This window comes from Frieseomelitta varia, unplaced genomic scaffold (assembly GCF_011392965.1).
Source record: "Frieseomelitta varia isolate USP_RPSP 00005682 unplaced genomic scaffold, Fvar_1.2 scaffold_975, whole genome shotgun sequence".
Lineage (NCBI taxonomy): Eukaryota > Metazoa > Arthropoda > Insecta > Hymenoptera > Apidae > Frieseomelitta > Frieseomelitta varia.
The window spans coordinates 10,296-38,132 of NW_025110784.1; the positions used below are offsets into that span (position 1 = coordinate 10,296).

At 35.4% G+C, this 27,837-nt stretch overlaps 1 protein-coding gene across 3 annotated transcripts; it reads left to right on the top strand.

Moving 5' to 3' along the window:
* Window positions 1-17: 17 nt before the first annotated feature.
* LOC122538202 lies at window positions 18-27,564 on the top strand. 3 transcript variants are annotated; one of them, XM_043672077.1, is made up of 4 exons: window positions 18-114; window positions 23,441-23,744; window positions 23,821-24,579; window positions 25,238-27,564. In XM_043672077.1, exons 2-4 carry the CDS (start codon window positions 23,449-23,451, stop codon window positions 25,905-25,907), a joined length of 1,725 nt encoding a protein of 574 aa, XP_043528012.1. In that variant the 5' UTR covers window positions 18-114; window positions 23,441-23,448; the 3' UTR covers window positions 25,908-27,564. The 3 variants fall into 3 exon arrangements, with proteins under 3 accessions (XP_043528012.1, XP_043528011.1, XP_043528013.1); XM_043672076.1 differs by lacking the exon at window positions 18-114 and adding an exon at window positions 309-437; XM_043672078.1 differs by lacking the exon at window positions 18-114 and adding an exon at window positions 22,467-23,052.
* The last annotated feature ends 273 nt before the right edge of the window (window positions 27,565-27,837 follow it).

Sequence of the window (27,837 nt, forward strand, 5' to 3'; positions counted from 1 at the left end):
TAGTGTAGCGTGTATAGGTGTGATCGCTGATTTAACGAACGAACGTCGGTAAAAATATCGTCACTTTGGGTGGAGATAGTAATTCGATAAAGAAATAGAAAAGAAAGTTCCCTGGTATGTATCCCTTTATCAGTCATGTGTATATAAGTATATCGTTTAAAATGTCCTCACAATCCGTACTGAACTGCCAATGAAGGGAGGGCGGCAAGGCCACGTGACCGCGGTCGACCAATCGCCAGGACGAGATTTGAAATCGTGCGTGGTCTTTGTTCACAAGCCTCCCGTCAACGTTGCCTCAGTTCCGTAAAGGGGGCCTTGTGTCGGTGTCCGTTTATACATGGTCGCTGCCAAAAATCGCATAATTCTCTTGTAAATATATGTGTGAAAGTGGTGCTTGCCCGCGAGGACGACGTGCTTTAAGGATTGTCAGACACACGGTAGGTCTGATTACGCTTTATTACGGTGCCGTTCACGCGAATCTTGCCGAAATGATTATGAAAAAAATATCCTGTGCTGTTTGCCGGCCCGCCGAGCCGTTCTATCTCCCCGAGTGTCAAGGTAGTACGAGGGGGCAGTCATGATGCTTTCGACATGAATTTTTTTTCCCCTTACCTTTCCCCGTGTTACGGTGTTTATCGTGTATTGCAGTACGCGTACTCTCACGACGATTGATAGTCACGAATTAATCTGTCAGCAATTGGGTGATACTCTTTTTTCTTTCTTTTTTTTTTCTTCTCGTCATTGCGCATTGCCGGTATTTTTAGAGATTGTTTCAGAACGCTATAAATTCTGGATCGCAGCATTCATGCATTTGCCGCGCTCCGTCGATTCGATGGCGTAGGCGGCTGCGACCGTATCACCATGGCAATTATTTATTAACCGTGGCAAACGCCTCGTGCGGAAATAAACAACCGGCTCGTGTGCCGAATCGAGTTGAATGAGTGATTCATCGTGGACGGAACGCAGCTCGACGTGCAACTTTCGGCGGGAAGAGTGCGAACGCATTACCAGGAAACCTCACTGATATAATATGTATTTCCGGTGATGAGAGCCATTGTTTTGCCGCTCAATGCAATTACTCTGTGCAATGCCGTGTTTGCACTTGTAACAAGACCAATCGTCGAATTTTGATCTGGCTGTCCGTTTTCGGAGACGGGGAACAATTTTGTACACGAAAATCGTTTTCGTATCGGTCTTCTCGGATAAGAATTTAATTTCTTAATTCGGCATCGCGTACGCACGTGTAAATTGTTATCGATTTCTAATTGCATACACCGTTTTTATTGATGCTTGCACAATGTTATTTCATGCATGAATTATCGAAAAGGAATTACTACCAAAAAAAAAAAAAAATATATAAAACTTATTTGTATAAGTTATAAAACTTTTTATTTTTTTCTTTAATTACGTTGAGATTTTTTTTTATACTCCACATTGTAATTTTTATAAATATAATTACCAGCAACCGATGCTCAAAATCAACGAAGCTAGCCGAAAGTTTCCCTCATCTTGGCGACGAAGTAATCAATAACACGGCTAGCAATTAAAACTGATTATTCTTGATCGGTATTAGGAGGGTCTGTTTAAGGAATAAGGTATAATGCGGATTCTGAGAGGTAGGGATGCAATGATGCCCCATTGGAACGTACAATGGAGTCATTATGATTTTTGCCTCAATACGGGTAACGGTATAATGTCGGCCGGGTAGGATATTGGCTTTTCGTCGAACAATGATCACAAAAGGAGGATATTTTTCGAAAATATTGCAAATAACGAGTGAGCAGCAGGGAGAGGGGGGACCCCTCTCGAGCACTTTCAAGCCTTACCGCCACGAAAGCTATTGACCGTGGGAACCTTCTGGGAACCCTACCCCTCGCCATATGCCCACCGCAGGAAATAATCCTACAGGCTCGACCGAAATTTACTACCTCGCCGTGCTTCGTATTCACGAATGATTATTATTTGTCACTGACGTTTCTTCGTTCATGCTTTGCTCGATTTTTTTTTTTTTTTTTTTTTTTTTTTTTTTTTTTTTTAGTATTCTTTCTCTTTAATTAAAAAAATGTACTTTTTGACGCGAGTCGATCGTTGACCACTCGTTTTCAAATTTTACGATTTCACGTTCAATCGAGTGTAATTTAATTCACATTATTAAAAAATTTGTTTTTCTTCCTTCGATTCTTTCTATTTTGTTTATCAAAGGAGATCAGGTTGTTTGCATGCTAGGCATGAGCATTTGATTCGCACCATTGTTTAGGAACGAAACCGAGAGAGTGACTTTCGGACGCGTTAGAAAGTTTTGAAAGATGCGGAAAGATAGCTGTGAAAAAGAAGTTTTACGAATTACGCTTTCGTGCTGTGGTTCTCTCGCGATTATGGGCGGGAACTCTCTCGTGACGTGATTTTTCAAAACGATATTACAATTTCCAACAAACGATCGAGTGTCGCCAGGCGAAAGAGTATTTTGTTCATTGAAACGTATTTTCAGGATAACTTTGTGTACTATACTAAGCTATGTATCGTAAACTATTATTGACTGGTATTATAGACTGCCCCTAATTTTCATTCCCTTCCACGTTATTATTTTTATAACTTTTAATACTATTGTTCAATTATGTCTGAGAGTCTTTATTATTAATATATAATATATAAAAGTAATATATATATATATATATATATATAAATTGATTTTTGTTTTTTTTTATAACGTAATAAAATTTAGCGATCAGCGAGACTTCTACGGTTAGTTGTTGGTAAGTTTCGATGTTTGTACCCGAGGGTTGAATCTAATCAAGATGAGACATCGATTTTGCTCTCTGCGCTGGTGTTGCAATACGCAGCAAGTGTGCAGAGAAATTCGCTTTGTCGAATATAGATTGCGTGCCGTACATGTGCGAAATTTTTCAAGAAATTAAATCGGTTCACCCGGTGAAAGCAAAGTGCTTCAAACACAACGGAAAGAGCAGCGACTAGCACGCTTAAAATTCGCGTCGAAAATAATGAAAATCTTTGTAGGGATACACGAAGATCATGACGAGCGAACCTCGTAAGTTAAGAGTAAACGAATTAGTAGGATAAACGATTACGAACCGGATGGGAGATTTTTTCGCGCCAATTTGCCATTGGCACAAGTCCACGTGTACATGATGTTCCCGCTTGACGATTTGTGTGTTTACTATGGGTGTGCGGGTATCCGAAATTACGTAGTCCGACAATTTCGGGTAGCCCTAAGATTTCGGGTAGTCCGACGATTTCGGATCGAGTTGGAAAAAATTCAAGGGAGATAGGATTAGAGTTGGGCATTATTCGAATAAAATTTTACTCGAACACCGTTTCGAATAAATTCTTCGAATAAAATTTTATTCAAGATATTTACTGAAATAATGTAAAGAAAAAGAGTCGGAAGTAGTTTTTTTTTTCCCAATTTTGCTTTTAATATTTAATAAAGCGGAATCTACTTCAACCGACCAACATTTACAAACAAATGATAACGTAGAAATTCTTGTACTACAACATTTTACAGATAATAGAAATGATTACACATCTCTGAACGCATATACCATAATTAAAAATATATTTTTGAAATATAACACTCGTTCGCCATTTTCTGCTCCAGTAGAACGTTTGTTTTCATTTCCAACGACAACAAACTCGCCTAAAGCAAACAGATTAACTAACAAAATGTTGGAACAAAAAATTGTACTGAAGGCAAATTTATTAACTAAACCAAAATTGTGAAGAAAGGAGTCCTGGCTCTTTTTCTTTACATTATTTCAGTAAATATTTCGAATAAAATGTTATTCGAAATTTTATTCGAAGAATTTATTCGAAATATTATTCGAATAATGCCCGCCTCTGATCCTATCCCCCTTGAACTTTTTCCAACTCGATCCGAAATCGTCGGGCTACCCGTCCGAGCCCGCCCGACCCGAACCCAAAAATTTCGGGTACCCGCACACCCGTAGTGTGTACATGTCTCTTCCCTTATTTCAACTACCTATTACAAAGTTAATTCTCCAGCTTTCAACATCTATTTCCTACTAGTATCCGTGTGTAAATAAATTTTCTGTTATAGCATGGAACATATTTATTTTCTAGGTTAGGGAAAAGACTAGGGAAAATAGACGCCGCGTGAAATAATCGAAGCGTTAATCGTATGCATTATATGAGAAATATTTGAGGTGTAATTAAGACGGATCGGGAGTAACGAGGCGTGTTGTATACGGAGAAGAAAGGTTGCGGCGGTGCATTTTGAAACTATATTGCGGCAAGTAAGAACCGAGGCAGCGGCGCACCACCACCAGCGAGAGCTTTGTCCGTGCTAGTGAGCGCGTATTGGTGAGCGTGCACACGCGGATACGGCGACGGGGGGTGCAGACACGCTCGTAGCACTCTTGCAAACACTGGTCGACCGGCGGGGGCAGGGATATCAGATCGATACTCGGCGAAAAGCGCGGGTAGGAGAGCAGAGCATAGCGGCGCTATACATACTATATCTCTACGGTTGGGTCCATCGCAAGATCCAGAATGTCGGCTCTTTCTCTCTATGCACTCGTGGATACGCCCGGCCGCCCTCCCACTCTTCTTTTAATACCGAGCAAATTCATCAGATTTTCCGTGTCAATCTCGCCGTTATTTAGCTTATTCCGACATAGGTGCAGTAGAGAGCATAATGATGAACGCATAACGATGAAAATTTGCCGATACTTAACCCCTTGCGCTGGCAACTAATTCACGGACCATAACGAGTGACCAAAACCTTGTACAATAATTCGTCGCTTTCTTTTCAAACTCGCGGCTGAAATAATATTACTGGATAGAAATTACTTAGAAGCAATAAATTTATTATTTGTTTCGCTGGGTTATATTTAAATATACTTAAAACTGAGAAAATATTGCAATTTTGGAGCAAAAAAATCTCAATGTCCGTGGCTTGTCATTCCAGCGCAAGAGGTTAAATTTCACAAAAGAAAGATTGTACGGCAATCTGCTGGATCGTATTTTGAAGCGTAAAGCTTTTACTTTAGCTGTCTTGAATTCGTTTTTTTTTCTTTTTTTTTTTTTCGAATATATTCTCACATCGTGTAGCAGCTTGTATTTTCAAAAATTCGAACATCATGACAATCGTAAAAGCTGAAATTTTTTTTCTTTTTTTTGTAATGAACTCTTAAACCTTGCTGAACAATTTTTTTTTTATCATTTTATTCAATTTTGAATATTATGATTAAATGACGAAATGTTAGGATTTCTTGAATCTTTATCGTTTAATCCTAATGTTCAAAGTTCAATAAAATGAAAAAAAAAAAATCGTACAAATTTCAAGGAACTATGTTGTAGAGAGGAATCTTTAAGACCACGATAGATTTAGTCGTAAATGAACTTTTCCAGTGTTTTTACCTGTGGATTTTTACAATTTTTTTTCTTTCTTTTTTTTTTATAGAAAAGAACACTTTTCCATTTGCTATATGACGTTAAAATATCTTGGAAGAAGAAACGAACTCAAGAGAAAAGTTTTGTGCTTTAGAATGAGACCAAGTAGATTGTTATGATTTTTTTTTCTACCAAGTTATAAAAATCCAAAGTGTCGATAATTTTCCATTTGAATTAATTGCGGCGCAAAAACTGACTCCACGAAAGTGATTTGTATCTACCAGAATACAGATCATAGTAAAATTTTCTTTTTTTTTTTTTTTTTTGCATTCCACATGCAAATAATAAAATATTATGTATAATAGCGCGTTCACTTTTGCTTATCGCTGTATATTCGATAAAGACGTTCAGGGTGTTCTCTTTCACTTTTTTTTATCTTTAGATAAACAGAAGAGTAGGAAAGTTTTATCTTTAGATAAACAGAAGAGCACGATGGAGGGGGTAAATCCTTGTAATTGCCCGGTGATTCATCATTCACATTGCCGCTCATTATTATGAAAGATAAATTATATAATTAAGGTATTATTAACGTTGAGAAAAGAAAATGGGAATAATTCGAGTAACTGGTTGGAAAGAAGAATCGCGTGTCGGAGGTGTTTTTTTTTTTTTCTTTTTTTGTACATAGATAAGGAGAGCAAAAATTCTTTCTTTTTTTTTTTTTTTTACTAGTTTGATTTGACCTCGTTAGGCATTCTTCGGAGTCGAGTGTCAAAAGAAACCGAGAGAGCTAACTATGCTACCCGATCCTTGCGCGAAAATTGTATCAGGAAACACGTGGTTAGATTTGGGATACGGTCAGCAGCCCTCGTGCGTTTCTGCAACACTCGCGTTGCTCCACTCGATGTATCGAGCGCTTAGCTCCTAGCAATTTATTTTCAAACCAAAGAAAATGATGTCACCGGAAACCAGCGCTTGTTCGTTGCCTCGTTTCTAGTTCACTCGTTCAGCCATTTCTTTGCACGTTTCCCCTCGTCATCAGTGACACGATAGCCTTCGGATATGTATGTATATAAGTAAGTACGTACGTTTATATCGCGACACAAACTCTTATGGTTACTCCTCTATCTATTACGTCTCGTCATGATTCGTATTTAAGACCCGCATGCTGACGAACTGAAATTCCAGTTAGACCTAAATTATCCGGATAGTTCATTTTTTTTTTTTTTTTTTTCGAGAGAGAGAGATCGAACCTAAACCTAAACCATCGCCGTAGGAAACGTTCTCGTCACGTTGTTCCCGAATAGGTCACGAAAGGGAGTTGGATCGCTCCGGGAAATAGAGAAATTCCGATGATAATTTCGAAGGCCGAAAATTCCAATACCTGGTCTCTTGTGTGCAACTCGTTAGGCTGGCCAAACGAGTATCCCTTTTGGCCGTGCCGTGCCAAAAATCGGGACAGCCGAGAGAGAAATATATATATATATACGTATTTCGGATGTGGCAAAGGGAAATAAAAAGCGGCGAACTGTTCGCACGTTAGCCAGTGTTCTCTCGTTCGTGTGGCCTTGTTTAAACTTTTTATCTGTTACGTAACGAATAGAGAGCTGGAAGGAAAAGAGCATCACTTTCTCAAGCGCGATTTTCACTGTTGTAATAAGGTCGAATTTCGATAATTGGGAAGTATTAGAAAGAAAGTCGACGACAATAATTCCTCTTTTAATAGCATGAAGGGATTGTGAATAGGGATAGGGATTAGACCAGAACTTTCTCCCTACGTGAAAGTCTAGCGCGTACGCTGATGGAAAGATTATTAAGACATTGGGTAATCCGTAATAATTCAAGATTAAATTACTTGGTTCTAGAATTTAGATTAGTTTAAATTTAGACTTTTTTATTTAATTGAATTTTATCATTAATCTCAATTAATGTCATGGAGAATGCAAAATACAAAATAAAAAATCAGGTGGGCTAAATTTTAGAATATTATAATAATTATTATTAATTATATATATATAACATTAGTATTATAAATAAATATAAGCGTTATATAGTATATAACAATAATTAATTATTTACATTTATAATATATAATAAATATTTATTATTACATATACATTCATTTAGTATTACATTATTATATAATGATATTTATTTGTAATACTTCCATCATTAGAAAAATAACATTACATTATATAGTCATTTGTAATCCAACGATGTTGTTTGAGAACTGTTTGTTATTGAAGTCTTGGATAAAATCAGTTGGATGAAACAATGCGACTTGTTGGTGAACCCTTTCACCGTTCTAATACTGATTATTATATTCAGCTTATTGGCCAAGAATATTATTAACCTGCCGGCTGTTTTACATTGTTTTGATTCAGCAATAAAATTTCACATGCAAATATTGCTCTACAAACGTTGCAAAATAATAGCAAATAATGGTCCCCATTGTGTTCGAAGCGTGTTTCTGTTTTCTGTATCATTCATGTTTATATTCTTTAACCCTACACTGTACTGACCCGTGTGTGACCTTTAGCAAAAGTTATTTCGATGCTTCCTAAAGCAATGGTGCTAAATTCCATAATTATATCATATATGTATATTTTTAAATTTGTATTGCATATTGTTATTTTGATTATAATATTTTAATATTTGTATTATTATATTATAGGTATAATTATTAAGTGATAATTATATTATCACAAATAGTGCGTTAAATTTAAAATAATCGTTTGTTAGTCGCTATTACTATCAAAGTTTTGAAAGATATAATAAGAAGTTTTGAAAGATATAATAAGATAATAGGAAAATTGATATAAAAAAAAAGATAATCTGGAGATTTTTATGTATTTATAGAAGAGGCAAAAATGCACATAATGCACGTAATATATGTGAAATATTTAAACTACGATACTTCTTATATTACAGTATTATATTATAATTATTTATACAGTATTACAGTATTATATTATAATTATTTATACAGTATTACAGTATTATATTATAATACTTAAAATAATCTTCCGCGTAGGATAGAATATCTATTCGTAAGATATTATCTTGTTAAAAATATAAAATTTCATAATAAATGAAATAAATAATTCCGCAGTCTAATAATAAATTATACAAAATACAGAGAACTTCCTTATCGATGAATCGTTAATGGATTATTTTTTATTTTTATCTAATATATAAAAATCCTATAGTCACGTTATTTGTGGCCTAATGTAAATGAAGTCAATGTACAATATGTAAAATTTGTAACTATTTATCGCTTGTAACATCAATAGAACATTTATAGGCAGTGTACAGCACAGAAAAGCATATGAATATTTTTGTTGCCATTATAGCGTCAGATTTTGTAAGCACGAGTGTTTCAAAATCTATCATGCGATATTAGATTATTAACGTACGATACATTTTCATCCATTATTAACACGTTGACTGTCGCGATGTTCATCCATGACCTGCGTTTCTATACCTATAAATATTTTAGAATTATTAACACAAGAACTACCGATGACTAGAGCGTAAAATTTGTGTCAAAGAAATGAAAGTACGAAAAGTGGGAAAGACTTTGTAACACAATAATTAATAGAAACTTTATATGTTTTATAAAAAATAATTTAAATCTTTAAAAACTACATTTTAAAATTTTAGACGCTCTATTGTATAATTAATTCTATTACATAATTAATTATATTTAAAAATAATCTGCAAAATGTTTTGGAATAATTATGAATTGGTCATCTTTAGTTGTTTAGTATTGAAATAAGATTAATATAATTTATGAAAAACATAGATAATTAGGTAATAAAGAATGAAAAATTAACTTTTAATATTTCGTCCCATAATTATATAAATTTCATATTAATTATTTTAGAATTAAAGAATACACATACATACATACACACATATGTATATATACATATATACATACAGAATGTATATGTCTAATGTATAATGTCGAATGTATAAGAAGATGAAAATGTTTTTTTACAAGTTGTTACAGAGTTACGAACAAATGTTGTATACATTAAATATATGTTACTAACAGCGCATTTTTTCCATTACAGTACACAGACGGCATCATTAAGTGTATATCTTCTTTCATGCGTGCTAACAACTTCGTGTCATTAATTGTAATAATACACTAAAAAAAAACTTTTAATTTCATCAAGTATCCGTGAACAATAGAATTAATAACATTATAAAGTTTCTGAGAATTTTACTGACAATGAGTTTCAATAAAATTACGTTTTTTTAATTCTTCGCATTATAACTCTTCGTGTGAAGTTACTTTCGTCGACTAAACATTTTGTTTTAAAATACTCCATAAATAAAGTGGTCAAATAGTATAGAAAAACATGTAGTTACCTATTTCATATATGCAATATATGCACTTGCTTATGACTCTGTAACAAGCTTTGTTTCCTGACAAACTAGATAACATTTTTTCTTCTTTCTCCATTTTATGTATACATCAAGTCGTCGCAGTTTAGCCGTTTAAGTTCGGAACACATTCTGTATAATAATCAACAAATTTTGATTAACATCAGAATTCGGAATAACAACGTCGTCCCTGTAGGCTTAACACTAGAGCTACCAAAGTGGTCAAAATGACCAATTTATAATTTTCTATGGAAATTTTATATACATTTATAACAGTCTATTTTTAGACTCGAGTGGTATTTTAATAAAATATATTAGTGTTCTTTATCGTATTATTAATTTCTTCTTGTATCTTGCACTTTCATTTCTTTGCCATAAATATTATACTTTGGTCGTCGGTAGTTCTAGTGTTAAATTAGCGTTCCGCCATTTATTCGAATAATAATTCCATCAGGGTCGAAGAGAAATTGCGTGACATATTTGCATACAACGGTAGGGAAAAAAAAAAAAAGAAAAGGGGAAAAGAACACAAGTACATGACCGAGAAGTTCGGGTGGCGAACATTATCGGCGGAAGTATGGCCTGTTGAGGAAGTAGCCGGTAAGCACCGCGGCCATGGGAAAAGATCTGCCGCGTGATTCTTGTGTTTTCACGACCGTGAAACCGACGTTCGACGTATACGTTGCTTTACACGTTGCCCCGGTGTTTGTTGAAAGGTTGAGTTGTTCTCGTGGAACGTCATCGGAATCCCCTCCCCCGTTTTATGTTCTTCGTTGAAGAAGTACGAAGAAAAAATATTGCTGGCCAGCAAATCTTACTCTTTTTTTTTTTCTTTTTTTTTTGGTTCAGTCTCCGTCTCCGAAACTCGCACTTGAGATATTGCGCAAAGGTAAAAGAGGTTGACAAAGACAGAAGGAGAAAATCCATAGAATATCGAAGCATGAGAAAAGACGGGAGTAATTGAGTCGGTGCTAAAAATCCGTAGCCAGGAAATACTTCCGTTCGACACGCTTCGACTCTTTTCTTACCTGCCTGCGATGGTAGTTTCGAGAACAAAGGGACAGCCAGCCTTTACACCTGTATCCTACGAACACTGCAAAAGCGCCATTCCTTTTTCACCAATGTATTCCTTCGAAACTGGGGAAAGCACTTGCTTCCCGCTGCTTTCGAACCCTTATTCGCCGAACCTGAATCGTTCTCAACGTTCGAGGTAAAAAAAAAAAAAAAAAAAAAAGAGTTGCTTTCTGGTTACAAACATACGTACGTTTAGTTCGAGAAAATCTTTCATAAATAGTAGGATTTAAGGTTGTTATTATTTCTTCATCTCTACGTACTATTAATACGTACTCATTGTTTGATGTTGGACATCAAGTTTATAGTTAGCGGGAGAGGCTAGAGGAGCCGGCTGGGAGAGGCGCGTTGAAGGTCGAATTTTCGCTAACGACCGGGGGGAAAAAAGCTCGACGAGAGGGGCGCGCGAGCCCGGCAAGAAAATCCAGCTGCAGAGTTCGACGACACGTAATGAAATTGACTGCTGCTCCCGGCAGCTGGCTGCTGTCGAGGAATAATACCGGGCAAGGATAAAAACACGTCGAACTGTGTTCGGCATTGGCAAATTTATGGCCGACGTTTGTACAAGATTTGTCTCTACGTTCGAGCAAGCTGATTGATCGCTACCAACTTCGAGCATTAGGTAACGATATGTTCGTACATGGGTGCATTACTTTGGTAGTGAAATGGATTAAATGTAAATTAAATTCGATAGGTTTATTAGTAAAATTTACCGACTACGATAGGATAGAACTCTTATAAGTAAACTGCAGATGTTTATGCATTTTTTCAATTTTTATGAACACGCTTGAAGAAACGGAGCCTAAGTGGAAATTTATTTTTATAATATAATAATTTATATTATTAATCACTTAACCTAATTTATATTATTTATATTATATTTATATATATTATTTATATTATATTTATATTAATAAATTATATTAACATAATATAATATTTTATAATAATAATATTAAATATAATATTCTTGCTTTAAATATTTTATGTATTTTTGCATATTATATGCATTTTATAAATTTATACATCTTCAATTTTTCTAAAATAAATAAAAATCTGTACCTTATAAAGTAACCCGCCATCGAACTCGTTCGATCGAGTCGTGAAATGATTCGTGCTACGGTGAATTGTTCGGCTATACGTGCGAATTGTTGCATCGGAAATGAATTCATCAACGCATAAAACTTGCTCGTAAACTCCCGTTGAAATAGAATTGACATACTATTTTTCAATTTCGACTCTGCGTGAATATCGGAGCAAAATATTTATAATGTACGTCAGTGTATATCTGTTATGTTAGACCGAAAGCTCGTAGATCGTGGTTATCGAGCCAGTCGACAAAAGTCCATTTATTAGACGAACACGATTCACATTCGACTCACTTCATAAGCCTTCTTCTGCGCGATTCAAACCGGTTCTTGAGAAGCGATCACAAAGAATCCCGCCGTTTTACGTGCACGCAAGCCTACACCGTCGATTGGCCGACTTTGCCTTCTCTTTCGATATTTATCAAAATCGTTCTCCACTCTGTTCCATCATCTGTCAATTTTTCAAACAGCCGCATATGTTGGTTTTGGTTTTATTTTTCTTATTTTTTTTTTTTCTTTTTTTTTTTTGGTAATCGATCAAGCTATACCATGACATCCTACTTAATTTTAGTACTTAATTTTATTTGTTACATTTGTTGATAGTATACTCATATTTTCCTTCACTATGATTGAGACGCGTGTAACTGCGACCGTTTTCCACCGAACGGCGAACGCGTGTTCGTGTCCGCATCTTGAGACCAATATTTGTTCAACCAGTTTCTCGTATTACCGCGAAGAAACTGTCTTTAGGGGAATTTTTTTCCGAAACGATTTTTCCTCTCTTTGTTCTCTCTCTCTCTCTCTTTCTCTCAACTTCAACCTGTGTGATTAGACAGGGAACCGCGACTTCTTTCTTACCGGTACTGGTTTCAGCGTCGAAAGAAGTCGACTAAACTTGTTCGACGACCGGTCGAATTCGAACAATATCAACCGCACGGGTGAACATGGTTCATCGTTATTAGAGCTTTTTGTCATCGAATCGACAAGTACAAGTGCACGTTATAGGACCGGGTCGACGGGTTTTTATAATTGACGAACATTTCCCGAAGAAAGAGATATCCTCCCCCTTTGTTCGCCGTAAGTCTTCTTGCTGTTTCCACTCGGCCACTGTTTATCAATTTGCATCGTCTTGCCGGAGACGTTTCGTCAGGTGTTTCGTGCAACACACAGCTGCGCCCGTGCAGCACACGCGCGCGCGCGCGCTCGCACACACAGCCTTACGAAAGTCTGGTGAAAGGGAAATCTCGTCGATTGTTGTAATGCGGAGGAGTTGTGTCGTGCTCGAGTTGAGTTTTATAGCGTTGTAACGTTGTTTCAGCGTTGCCGCCGCTCTTTTTAACCCTTTGACCACTAACGCTGCACATTTACGCCCTGCTGCGACTGTTATCTTCCTCCTAAACGTGCAAATATATGCACCCTAGTGCCGCAATTAGTGGAGGTTACATTGATTACAGTGAAAAATACGTAGGTTTCTGCTTTAACTAATAATCTTTTGTCTTCTTCTCCTTCTTTTTTAACACTTGTAGATTAGCTCGATAGAGCTACTGTCAATAATTTTTCGGATTAACTTGCCAACTGATCGTTTTGCAAATTTATTTATCAGTTTGAGTAATTTTCATATTATCTTTATATTATATAATTTATATACTTTATATTTCTCTATATTTTTTATATGCTTATATACTTTATATACTTTATATTTCTCTATATTTTTATATAATTTTTATATTATATACTTTTTTATTTTTATATGTTTTTATATAATTTTTATATCATGTACTTTTTTATTTTTATATGTTTTTATATAATGTTTATATCATGTACTTTTTTATTTTTATATGTTTTTATATAATTTTTATATTATATACTTTTTTATTTTTATATATTTTTTTATAATTTTTATCATACTTTTTTATTTTTATATATTTTTATATAATTTTTATCATACTTTTTTATTTTTATATATTTTTATATAATTTTTATCATACTTTTTTATTTTTATATATTTTTATATAATTTTTATCATACTTTTTTATTTTTATATATTTTTATATAATTTTTATCATACTTTTTTATTTTTATATATTTTTATATAATTTTTATCATACTTTTTTATTTTTATATATTTTTATATAATTTTCATAATTATTTGCTTTTTTATTTTCATATTATTTTTAATATTGTTAAAACAACCATAGCTCCATTTCAAGCTTGGCTTTGACGCGATTGAAATAATACTAGTAACGATAAAAATAATATTGATCGTATCACTCTTTCAAATGAGGCATAAAGAACGTTGTAAAACAGAAACGAAAGATAAAATCTATCCAACTGCGAAATCAAACGTCGAACAAAATACACTTAGTCTTTTTGAGATCGGTGACTTTCTGCATAACCAGGATTCCAATTGGCCATCGTTCAGAAACAATCGAGAAAACTAATTCACAATTTTCGCAATATTTTACTAGCAAGCGGACTAAGCGCGTAGTAATAGCGGGAAGTCGGATGATAATCATTTTTAGAAAGTTCTCTCTCGTGTGTTACGTCCACCGTTCGTTTACGAAAGGGATTATACAAAACGTTCGGGTGCTCGAGGCACGAAAAACAGATTCTTCGCGGAAGCTTGTAGGAAGTTAACTCACCGATGAGATGGTGAATCATTCGAATTCGGCTAGGAATAAAATAGAAATAATCACAAAAAGAAGAGCCTTTATGAGCATGCGAAGGATTTCAGGTTGAATAGCTGTAGGGGCCTTTAGGATCGTCTATCGTCGGGCGGAGAGGGGAGGACCCTTCTCGGAACTTGAGCTTGAAGAAGCAACGAGGACGAAAGAAAGAATATACTGTTGCGCGAATGAGTTACAAATTTTTTGGGCGATTCTTCTCACAAAAAATGCTCACGCGTAAAATTACACGTTTGTGTACTGCTTTTAATTATTTTAATAATTTCAATTATTTAGTTATTTTAATAATTTAAATATTTATTAAATGTTTAATAAATATTTAATTATTTTAATTTAAATATTTAATAATTATTTAGTTATTTTAAGAATTTAAATATTTAATAACTATTTAATTATTTTAATAATTCGCGTTATTTTCCAAAAATTTTCGAACAAAATGTCGCGCTTTAAAAATTGAAGAGTAAGTATTTATAATAAAATTGTTCGTCGATTCTCGTCACTTGTTTCCGACAGAGATCCATCTAATTTTCTGTTGCTTGGACCGGTAATCGTCTGTCTTTTTCTACGAGGGACAGTCGACTGGAACGACCATTTGATACTCGATGATAGATATTGTTACGGGCAGGTTCTTTTTCAAGGCTGTTTCTTCGTTGTGTCTCTCGGTCAAGTTTTCGCTAGGAGGATCAACCATCGATTCGACACGGCTCACGCTTCGTTTTTGATTGTATTGTTTATTCGTTATTGTAACAAACGTCTCGATCTTTTATGGAAGAAATTGATTTTGTATGTCCGTGACGTTCCGCCAGAAGAGCAATAGTCCCGAGTCCTTGACCGTTTTGATCTGACGGTTGGTTTTCATGTCTGCCTAAAATGTTGACTGTAATCGTGTGGCGTCCATCATCGCGTCTGGCTGCATCAAACGCGTCTGCTCCTGTTTTTTTTTTTTTTTTTTTTTTTTTTTTTTTTTTTTTCTGCCCCTTTCACGATTTCTCTTCTCTCCTGTCTTCTTTTCAGAAAATCTCCATTCAGAGAGTCAATTATCTCGGCCGCTTTTTCAAAAGCAAGAGAAAAGAAACATCATGTAAAATTCGCTTTTATTAACGTTATTTGAGCGCAAAGCGAACTCTTCCATCAATAAGATACTTTTCAAACACATTTTCATCGCGCTTATTTGCAATCGAGCGCGTGAAAAAAAATTTACAAAAATTTGACAAAGTAAAGGAAAGAAAATATATATTGCAACTCCTTAACCAACAGATATTTTTCAAAAAATATTCGAACAGAATTTCGTTGCATAATAATTTCTATTTTCTCCATTTTTGATTATTAGTTATTATTCAACCTTTCGTATCTTTAAAATTAAAAGACTGGTATTTTAGTCAAAATTTCATGTTAAATCTGACATATATAAAATGAATTATATATATATATATATATATTAGGGAAATTATGGTTACCCGACTACTTCGGATCGGGCGGACTCTGGCGGGTAGATTTCGGATTGAGTTGCAAAAAGTTCAAGGGGGATAGGATTAGAGTTGGACATTATTCGAGTAAAATTGTACTCGAACACCGTTTCGAATAAATTCTTCGAATAAAATTTTATTCAAAATATTTACTGAAATAATGTAAAGAAAAAGAGTCGGGAGTAGTTTTTTTTTCCAATTTTGGTTTATTTAATAAATTTGCTTTGCTTTTAATATTTAATAAAGCGGGATCTACTTCAACCGACCAACATTTACAAACAATTGATAACGTAGAAATTCTTATACTACAACATTTTACAGACAATAGAAATGATTACACATCTCTGAATGCATATACCATAATTAAAAATATATTTTTGAAATATAACACTCGTTCGCCATCTTCTGCTCCAGTAGAACGTTTGTTTTCATTTCCAACGACAACAAACTCGCCTAAAGCAAACAGATTAACTAACAAAATGTTGGAACAAAAAATTGTACTAAAGGCAAATTTATTAACTAAACCAAAATTGTGAAGAAAGGAGTCCTGACTCTTTTTCTTTACATTATTTCAGTAAATATTTCGAATAAAATGTTATTCGAAATTTTATTCGAAGAATTTATTCGAATAATGCCCACCTCTGATCCTATCCCTTTGAACTTTTTCCAACTCGATCTGAAATCGTCGGGCCTGCCCGAACCCGAAATTTCGGGTACCTGCACACCCTTAACACACACACACACACACACATTTTTATCGATATTAGAAAAGTAGAGTTTCTCTTCGAAGCAGAGACCGAATCGGTATTACGGATACCGGTAAAATACCGGTATTTTTAGGTTACTATTCGATTTCGGTTTAATGAAACCGCAATAGTGCAAATACCGGGAAACGATGTTAAGTCGGTAGATATGTTTCGGTATAATACCGGTATGATATCGGTATAATACCGGTAAATAAAATATTAATATATTAGAAAGGGAAAAGGAGACAATGATTAAATGTTTTCATAAAGCTGCCGACAGTAAATTTGACGACGCTTATACACGTACACTTTGTTTATTTTTATTAGCTTTTTTATCAGTTTTTAATTTTATTTTTATTTATATTAGCGGATAGCAAATGTCGAAGAAAGTCGTTTTCTGAGACATGCAGTTAGGAGAATTCACGACTCACATGTCGCCTATGCTATTGAATTGTGAAGGCCAAGTTTATTTCTCACAGTGCATAAAGACCAGACATCTGCATTCGAAGTTTTTAGCAATTCGGCCACAATAGCATTTCCGCGAAGCGTCGTGAACCCTAGGTTTCCAAGGGCCAACCCAGACCTACGTTTGGAAAACACTTGGAGAGAAAATCCTGCTACACCGCCATAAATTAAGAAAATCGCGAAATTGCACTTTCGAAAAAAGAAAGAATTTTCGAAAGAAAATTGCGAAGTCCCATTTTCGAAAGCGCGTTACGAACGCAAGGAGTAGGCGGCGCAATTTTATGAAAAAATCTAATCGGTTAAAATCCAAAAATGACTCGGCCAGTTAGGGATGTCCGAGATGGGAACCGAGTTTTCCCAACAGCAGAAAAATGTACAATAAATAAATAAAATTTATATTACTATGAACTATAATGAATGTTCTATTATTAAGAAGATTATTAATCCAAATTTACTATTATAAACAATCGAAATCCACAACAATATTTTGAATAGCATGATGTCCGAATATTAGTAAGAGTCATTGTACGTAGAAAATGAAAAATGTGTTTTCGTCAGGAAAGCCATACCAGTATATACCGGTATTAAAACGGATTTCCCAAATACCGGTATACACATTATTTCGGTTTGCCGGTATAATGCCTAAACCTCACAATATTTTGGTATTAAAACCGATTTCCCAAATACCGGTATACACATTATTTCGGTTTACCGGTATAATGCCTGAACCTCACAATATTTTGGTATTAAAACCGATTTCCCAAATACCGGTATACACATTATTTCGGTTTACCGGTATAATGCCTAAAACTCACAATATTTTGGTATTAAAACCGATTTCCCAAATACCTGTATACACATTATTTCGGTTTACCGGTATAATGCCTAAACCTCACAATATTTCGGGATTAAAACCAATTTCCCAAATACCTGTATACACAATATTTCGGTTTACCGGTATAATGCCTAAACCTCACAATATTTTGGTATTAAAACCGATTTCCCAAATACCTGTATACACATTATTTCGGTTTACCGGTATAATGCCTAAACCTCACAATATTTCGGGATTAAAACCAATTTCCCAAATACCTGTATACACAATATTTCGGTTTACCGGTATAATGCCTAAACCTCATAATATTTCTTCAGTTTACCGGTATAATACCTAAACCTCACAATATTTCGGTTTCAGTTTACAGGTATAATACCTAAACTTCACAGTATTTCGGTTTCAGTTTACAGGTATAATACCTAAACCTCAAAATATTTCGGTTTTCAGTCTCTGCTTCAAAGTGAAATTCACTAGTTAGTCCTTTTTTCTGCAATAAATCAAAACATAAAGAGATGCTTTATGGCGATGTTATGCAGTCCTTTTATAATAGCTCTTCGATAGTTCTGCAGTCATTCTGCACGACTCTCAAGTCCACTAGAGTAGTAATGGAACAAACTTCGGTAATCATACAGTGTTATTCCTTTGCACGATATCCAACAATATTTCAATTTCAGTTTTGCAATAAAACAAAACTCCAACATTTCTCAATTTTTCTTTATAATTTAAATTTTTATAATTTTTATAATAACAAACTTTTATAACTTTCTTTGTAACTTAAATATGCATGTAAATTATATTGTTTCTTTTGCATGGTTTATAGCACAAATGATGTTACAATTATCATCAAAAATTGCACGAGTTCAGTATGTAATAAGAAATAACCAAATACTTAAATATACATATGATGCGAATGTGTTAATTAAAAGTACATAATTGATTCTCGAATGGCAAGTGATTTTAGCCACGTGCATTTTCAAGTATGAAACATGCATTATATTCGTAAATATTTATTTCTCTTCTCAAAAAAGAATTTTCAACATTCAATGTTAACCTCTTGCGCTGGAATGACGTGCCACACACGTCGAGAACTTTTTGTCCCAGAATTGCAATATTTTCTCAATTTTAACTACATTTAAGTATAACCCAGGCAAAACAAATGATAAATTTATTGTTCCTCAATAATTTCTATCCAGTGACATCATACCGACGTGTTCAAAAAGAAAGCGACGAATTATTGTACACGATTTTGGTCACTCGTTATGGTCCGCAATCAGTTGCCAGCGCAAGCAGTTAAGAATATCTATAAGTAATGTCGTTTTCTGACACTGTAGAAAATTTTATTTAATTCAAAAGTTAATACAGCTTTAATCTATAATACAGTTTAACAATAAACACACTAAATGTCAATGTATTTAACTAGAATATATATTATATTAGGCATAACATAGGTTATGTTATAACATATTGTATATTATAGCATAACATGTTATAATAAGTAAAATTATATATTTAAGTAAAACAGACTAGGCAAAACAAATAATAAATTTATTACTTCTCGATAATTTCTATCCAGCGATGTCATACCGACGAGTTCAAAAAGAAAGCGACGAATTATTGTTACACGGTTTTGGTCACTCGTTATGGTCCGCAATCAGTTGCCAGCGCAAGCAGTTAAGAATATCTATAAGTAATGTCGTTTTCTGACACTGTAGAAAATTTTATTTAATTCAAAAGTTAATACAGCTTTAATCTGTAATACAGTTTAACAATAAACACACTAAATGTCAATGTATTTAACTAGAATATATATTATATTAGGCATAACATAGGTTATGTTATAACATATTGTATATTATAGCATAACATGTTATAATAAGTAAAATTATATATTTAATTATATATTTAATTATATATATAATTATATATTTAAAACAGAATAGGCAAAACAAATAATAAATTTATTACTTCTCGATCATTTCTATCCAGCGATGTCATACCGACGTGTTCAAAAAGAAAGCGACGAATTATTGTTACACGGTTTTGGTCACTCGTTATGGTCCGCAATCAGTTGCCAGCGCAAGCGGTTAATAAAAAAAAAAAAAAAAAACGGACACTAACGTGCAATTAAATTTTCCTGGCAGTTTGTTTCATACATGTATATTTTTTTTTTTTAGGACGCGAAAGAAATTGAGTAACTCCAAAAAAACGGGAGTTCATCGGCGCGGAAAGCGGTTCTAAACTAAAATCTCTTCTGCCGCGAAAAGGATTCTCACGCGGCGAGATTAACGTATCGTTTTATAAATGCAGCCGCTTGTTGATCTCGACAAGGTCGATGACCCATCCTCCGACGTTGTTTCATTTCTTCTTTTTCCCCATTTTCTCATCGACCGGCTGGAGTGAGACTAGTCTCTCCCCTGCGCTTTGGAATCGTGTGCGAAAATTTCGCCGGCAGACGGCGAACAACTCCCTCCCCCCCTCCGGTATGTTCATCATGCATAGATAATCCAAACGGCGCGTATAGGATTGCACGTAACCGCAGATTTCATGGAATTCTCGGTGTAAACGCGCGCAGCTCCGGGTGCTCGTTTGTAGTTGCAAGTGCAAGTATTTACACGGAACTTCTTTACGTGCACGTTGACCTGCTGCTCGCTTCCGAGAAACCAACTCGTTCCACCTCCTCTTCTCCCCTCGGGAATTATTATTTTAATTTTCCCGATAAACTTATGCGAACCGTGCGCGGCGCGAAACGTTATTCATAAGAAAATGACGCGGATGTGTTGAAACACCCGGTGGGGGAGGGGGAGGCCCTCTCGAGGTGTAAGTGCATCAAGCGAAGTTCCATTACACTTTCACGTCTAAGAATATCGTTCAGTCACGTAGGCTTGAATGTCTCGTGCGCGCGTAAAGGCCAGCCAACCACTACCATAGAAAATACATACGTCAGGCAGGGTCAGTTCTCTCCGTTTGTGTCTCTCTTTTCTCTCGTGTTCGCGGCCGATAATTCAGCCGCGTCTAGTTCTTTCACTCTGCGCAGGTATTTTTAGAGAGGTTGTTCTTTCTCTTTCTTTCTTTCTTTCTTTTTTTTTTTTTTTTTTTTTTCTTGCAGCTGATTCGAACTCGATATTTTTCATTGGATTTGATAGGTTGGGTTTGATGTCTCGAGTTGCAGTGTATATAGACACGTAATAACTTGGTTAGTTTAGGTCTCTCTTGCATTCTGATTCTGATAATTTAATGTCTGGATATATGTAGTAGATTTTCTGGATGTACTTGAACTCTCGAGTTTAAGTGGCCTGTTCGGTAAACCAGAACTTCGTATGCTCGAGCTCGTCAAACCAACGGAAACTGACGAGAGGAACAAGGGTTTCTTCGTAGCGGGAAATATTAAATGAAGAAAGTATGTAAAATTAGAAGATAGATAACTGACGAAACGTAAACTCGCGCCAGAGTTTATTAGACAGGGGCTGCACTGAATGGGTGTGACACGTGCATTTGCGATGAAATTGATGTAAATTTATATTAATGTAAATTGTAAACATTGATGTAAATTTATATTAATGTAAATTGTAAACATTGATGTAAATTTATATTAATGTAAATTGTAAAAATTGATGTAAATTTATATTAATGTAAATTGTAAAAATTGATGTAAATTTGTATTAATGTAAATTGTAAAAATTGATGTAAAATTTATATTAATGTAAATTGTAAAAATTGATGTAAAATTTATATTAATGTAAATTGTAAAAATTGATGTAAAATTTATATTAATGTAAATTGTAAAAATTGATGTAAAATTTATATTAATGTAAATTGTAAAAATTGATGTAAAATTTATATTAATGTAAATTGTAAAAATTGATGTAAAATTTATATTAATGTAAATTGTAAAAATTAATACAAATTTATCCTAATATAAATTGTAAAAATTAGAAATTCAAATGTAGTAAGTCGTGAAAAAATTATTTCTGATGTTTGTAAATATCATAAATATCCAAGAGATCACTATATCACGATAATTTCTCTTCTTTTCTGCGAAATATATATTTCATTAACATCTGAATTTTCATCAGCCATTAGAATTTACATGTTGAAATTAGCCACTAGAATTAACATGTTGAAATTTTAGCTATATCTTTAAGACACACTTGCTGCTCCTCGAGTTTCTATTCGAGGAGAGGAGGGACGATATATATATATATATATATATATATATATATGTTACTGCGAAATTAGGGCCGATTCTGTTTACAGGAGCTTCAGATTCCTTCACGCAAGAAAAAAAACGATGATCGATTTCAGTAGAGTCTAAAAAGAAAAAACGCATGGAAAGAATGTTAACAAATAAAAACACGTGGCACTGGGTAAAGACGAGCGAAGAAGGGATCAAAGAGTAGAACAGACCGGGTTTCTTCGCGTGGTCTTCGGACGAAGACCGAACGAATCAATTTGACGGAGACGGAGAATGGAACAGAAAGAATGAACAAGGGAGAAACATGGGAATTGCGGCGCAAAGGGAGGGAGGGGAAGAGAGAGAGAGAGAGAGAGAGAGAGAGAACTCGACGGTGCGGAACGCGTAGCTGACAAAGAGAGGCCGGAGTGGAATAGTTAAATGAGCAAGAGTGGGGTTGGGAGAGGAGAGCGAGAGCACGGGGGGACATATACTACGAGTCCACGCGTTCTATAGTAAATCGACTATAGTACTATGAGTCAGTCACACCCACAAGCTGGTTGTGGGTTCAAGACCCTCGTTGCGCGCTCGTACACACTGTACACGCTCTTGCGCGCGCGCTCACGCGAGGTCACGCGGGTACGGACACGGTCGAGAATCTATTGGCCTTGCTACAACAGATCGTGAGGATGATCCTTAGATCCGATAAAATCATCGAAATTTACCGACTGGACGTTTCTAAGGGCAATAATACCAGAGCGACGGTATTTTACGTTCTGTTTGCCTTTCAATTTACAGAAATAAAAAAAAACACCAGACGGGTAGTAGCCGTTGGCTTCGACCATCGAGGGTCTTTTAGGCTCGTGAAAATAATATTTCCGATCGTTAACGTGTCGCGTAATATTTTGCAAATTTTCTTCTTAGACAGCTCGTATATTAACCGACTCGAATTGTAAAACTAGCTCGCGTGGGCGAAGTATCATGCTCGACGGAGTCGTGGAATTATGCATGGAGCATCTAATGAGAAGCCGATTTCGAATGATTCGAACGATAACGATTAATAATTATAATTACAACAATTATAAGAATTACGATGTACAGAATGGTATAATTGTAAAATTGTAAAAAGTCGATGTGCCGGTGTGCTTTCAGTCAGGTGAATGTTGGATACGGAGAGTAGACACGGTACTGGGCTGGTTCAGGGACCGACGAGGGACCCTTGGCTCACCATGGATTACTATCTCGGTACGGACAGTCTATCCCTGCAAGAGATGCTTGACGTCGACATCAAATGCGAAATCGAAGGTGTCATCGGCGGTCACACGGAGCTGGGCTTCAATATCACCGACATGTCCAGCTTAGAAATGGACGACGATCCTATTGGATGTCACAACGACATCAGTGGATGGTTTGGTCCCACTAGTTTGCTCAATGGGAACAGCAACAGTTCAAATAGGTATCCCAATTAAATATAACGTAGCAGAAGAAACACTGATAGCGTGCTAAGGGCTAACTGAACTCCTCGATTTCAGCAATTTTAATCTTGATCTCAACGGAAGCGACGCGGCCTCTATCATGGTGAATCCCAACTCGGTGATGCCTCACATAGCGGTTCGAAGTCCTACGCCGAACAACGGTAGGAGACACTTTTCATTTTCGCCGAAGAAAGACGCGAAGGGGAAGATCGACGTCGAGGAGGAAGCCGAGAACGAGGGCAGCAGTTACACGGAGAACGAGAACGAGAACGAGAACGAGAACGAGAATGAGAACGAGAATGAAAATGAGAACGAAAATGAGAACGACAACGAGAACGAGCAGGAGAACGAGATCGAGAACGACTCCGAGACGGAACAGTACGAGAACGATATCACTGAAACAGAGGAGGAGTCCGAGGATGAGCAGCAGGAAGTCTCGAAGTCAATACCTCCGTCCAGTTTGAAAACAATCTCGATATCCGTTGCTAAAGCGGTCTCCCCTCAATACACGAAGGCGCAGACCATCCCGAAGATGAACGACATGCCCGGCATCAGGATTCAGAATTTCAAAGTGTTGCAGAGCCCCAATCAGACGCCTCAGCACGTGCGCAAGCAGATTTACAACAACAACGTGCACATCAATCCGGGAGCGACCGCCGTCACTGCGGTGAAAAGAGAGAAGGAGTTCGATCTGTCGGACTACGATGACAAGCCCTACCCTAAACCGGCTTATTCTTACTCCTGTCTGATAGCGATGGCGTTGAAAAACAGCCAAACGGGCTCTTTGCCCGTCTCTGAGATCTATAATTTTATGTGGTAAGTAGGAATTTGAACTCGATGAAAAGATATTGCAACTATCTGTATGTGAACATCAAACGTTACACAAATCAAGGGAAGTGGAATGCAAATTTTCATTGACAAAGCGAGATTGGGGGGAGGGGAAGATACTTTTGTAGAAAAGCGAGATTAACATTTTTCTTTCTTTTTTTTTTTTTTTTGATACGTAACGAACAATAGAGCAGATTCCTACATGACAAACGATACGTCGCCAGCCGCTTATTTTCGGCCATTTGGCCGGAAGGATAAGGGCTGGTCGAAACCCTCCGGTACTTGGCCCACGAGGGGAAAAAGTATTGTCCTCCTTTCTTTATTCCCAGGTTATACAAGGGGAAGCTGCCATTTTGTATGGGGCCCTTGGAGTTCCAGGTGCATGCCAGGGGTACAGTCCCCATAGAAAATATGGAGCTTGTTCTTTGTTTAACAAGCCTCGATTCCCCCTTGCTGCAACTCGTTGCCCACACTATTGCTACAATAATGCTTTGACAGTCATATTTGTTCGAAAGTAGTAATAAAATATAAACTAGTAAATTATAAAAATTTATATATGTTTATTTATTTATTATTCATATATGTTTGTTTATTAAAATTTATACACGTATATATTTCTTATAAAAATATGATAATTGTGTTTCAGCGAACATTTTCCATACTTTAAAACTGCGCCGAACGGCTGGAAGAATTCAGTCAGGCACAATTTATCGTTGAACAAGTGTTTCGAGAAAATTGAAAAGCCAGCTGGCAATGGGAACCAGAGGAAAGGCTGTTTGTGGGCTATTAATCCTGCCAAGATAGCAAAAATGGACGAGGAGGTGCAGAAATGGTCTAGAAAGGATCCTCTAGCTATTAAAAAAGCAATGATATATCCAGACCACTTGGAACTGCTTGAAAGGGGTGAAATGAAGTACGCAGGCAACGGCGACGTGTCTGAAGAAACGGAGAGTTCTGGCGACGAGGCGGTCGAAGAAAGCACGGCGTACGAGGAATCTATTCACGGTCATATAACTGCAAATTCGGTGACAGATAGTTACGACGAGAGTAGCCAAGATTGTGATGTAGATATTCACGAGCATCTTTATGACGAAATTGACATCGAGGACAATAAGGAGGCGTTGCACATGCATCTAAATATTTCGAAGCAAGAACCGTTCGAATACGAGCTGAGTTCCAATACGAAAAGGCAAAAGACATTAACCGGTGCGATCCAAGGGAATTACGTGTATCAACCAGTGGCTACTACGCGAAGAAAAGCACCTGTTCTTGTACGAGCCGGAACGGGGAACAGCTCATTTCTTAAGATCGATTAAACTTGGGTTTATCGTCTAATTATAAATCGCTAATTTTATACGTATCCATGTAGATACATATACAATCGTCAAGTACAACATTTCAGGAAAATAGTTGATACGCAAGAAATATTCCGATCTCCTAGTCTATTCTTTCTTTTCTTTCATGTTCATTTTCTTAATACGATCAGTAATCCTACTATTCTATTCTCCATTTCATTTACTTGTAAAATGCGAGTTTCTGTCATATAACAGAATATTAGGATTAAGCGACGATACACAGAGGACTTTCGTATTATACACAATACTAAGAGAATTGTCGAGAAGCGCTTTGAGAAGAATTTATTGCGTAAGTTACACCTTTTTCTATTTTTCTATAATACTCGACTGCTATAATTATGCAACCAATTGTAATTTTTCACGCGAGAACGCGTCGCTTCTGGATGATTATCTAGTTCGATAACATGCGAGTCTTCTGAGAAGAAATAAATGAACGCTAAATGTATTAGTTTTAAAAAGTAATGCTATTGTGTCATTGATTTTTCATTCAATTTACTAATTGTATATTTATTTATATACTTGATTTGTTTCACGTGATTCCATCCCATAATTTTTGGGTAGCAATTTGGTAGTTTTTTTGTCTTTCGATTTCTTCTACGAATCTTCTGGAAAGAAAGAAGGAATATTTTTGTATCAAATATTTTCTATTGACGGTGGTCAAACGACTATTATATTCATCACAATCGTAAATGGATTTGAATCATTCAGTTTTTTTTTTTTCTTTTTTTTAATCAACATGCAAAATAGATTCAAATGTATCCAGTTTCCTTCAATTTTTTTACGTATGATTGATGTGTAGCTGCTACGTAATTCATGTTGCTGCTGCAAGACATAGAGACGGAGAAAAAGAAAAAAAAAATAAGTGTAATACGTTAGGGGTAATAATGTAGATCGATAAGTATTTTGGTCAGCGAATGGCCAGACTGATGTATTATACTTTTTTATACATTGCAGGATTAAGTAATAATTGTAAATTTCTACGCAATTGTATACCTGACAAATATGAAGTTACTTAGATTCGCATAACCAGGTAGAGTACAAAGCGAGCTATAGGAGAAAATCTGAATTTGTAAAATTTTGTAGTATATGTAGAAACTTGGGAATCGTACGTATACCTGAGTTATTATTAGTATCTTAAGTTTTCAATTTCTTTCATTTCGTTCTTCATTGCTTCTTTAGTATTTTTTCTTTTTTTTTTCTTTTTTCTTTTTTTTTTTAAATTTAATTTAAGCATAGTACTGAAACGTTCCTCGATATTCAGTTTTAGGCCAGTGGAACTAGGTAACTTTCACGTCGAGAATGTAATTATTTTTTTAAGCAATGACTATATGTATATTTTTTAGTCGTTCGTCACGAGAATAAAAGGAAAAAAGGGACAATTCACTTAAATCTGCTTTTTGTACGTTTTAAGATACAAAACATATTCCCAATATTGTTTTAAATGCTGCGGCGTAAATTACTAAACTGAAACTGTGTCACTATGAAAACACATCGGAGAAAATTGTTATTAAAAATAATCGGCAATGCATACGTAATTGTGCGTAATGTCTCAATTCACTTAAATTGCGAATTTTAATGTACCATTGTACCAATATCTAATTATACGAGAAGAATCTGATCTGCATCATCGTAGCATTTTATATCTTTCCTTTTATCTCGGATGTGTTTCGTAAATGCAGATATATGTTTTTATATTCACACGCATTTATGTATAAAAGAAGCGACATATTCTAAACGTAGAGAGGTTCAAAAATTTAATTTGTAAATTTTAATATTAATGAGATGTTCGAGGTAGATTCGATCGAAAAAACCTGTAAATAATAATGAGCATCGTCTTTTTACAAACTAGTTTTACACCGATTACAGTAGCTTCGTCTCGCGTAGACGTTGT

What these genes read in the sequence shown, in the direction of transcription:
- LOC122538202 (XM_043672077.1), top strand. Translation starts at nt 23,449, where the DNA reads ATGTTGGATACGGAGAGTAGACACGGTACTGGGCTGGTTCAGGGACCG. An exon ending in AACAGCAACAGTTCAAATAG is followed by an intron (nt 23,745 to 23,820) that starts GTATCCCAATTA and finishes CCTCGATTTCAG; the next exon opens with CAATTTTAATCTTGATCTCA. An exon ending in GAGATCTATAATTTTATGTG is followed by an intron (nt 24,580 to 25,237) that starts GTAAGTAGGAAT and finishes ATTGTGTTTCAG; the next exon opens with CGAACATTTTCCATACTTTA.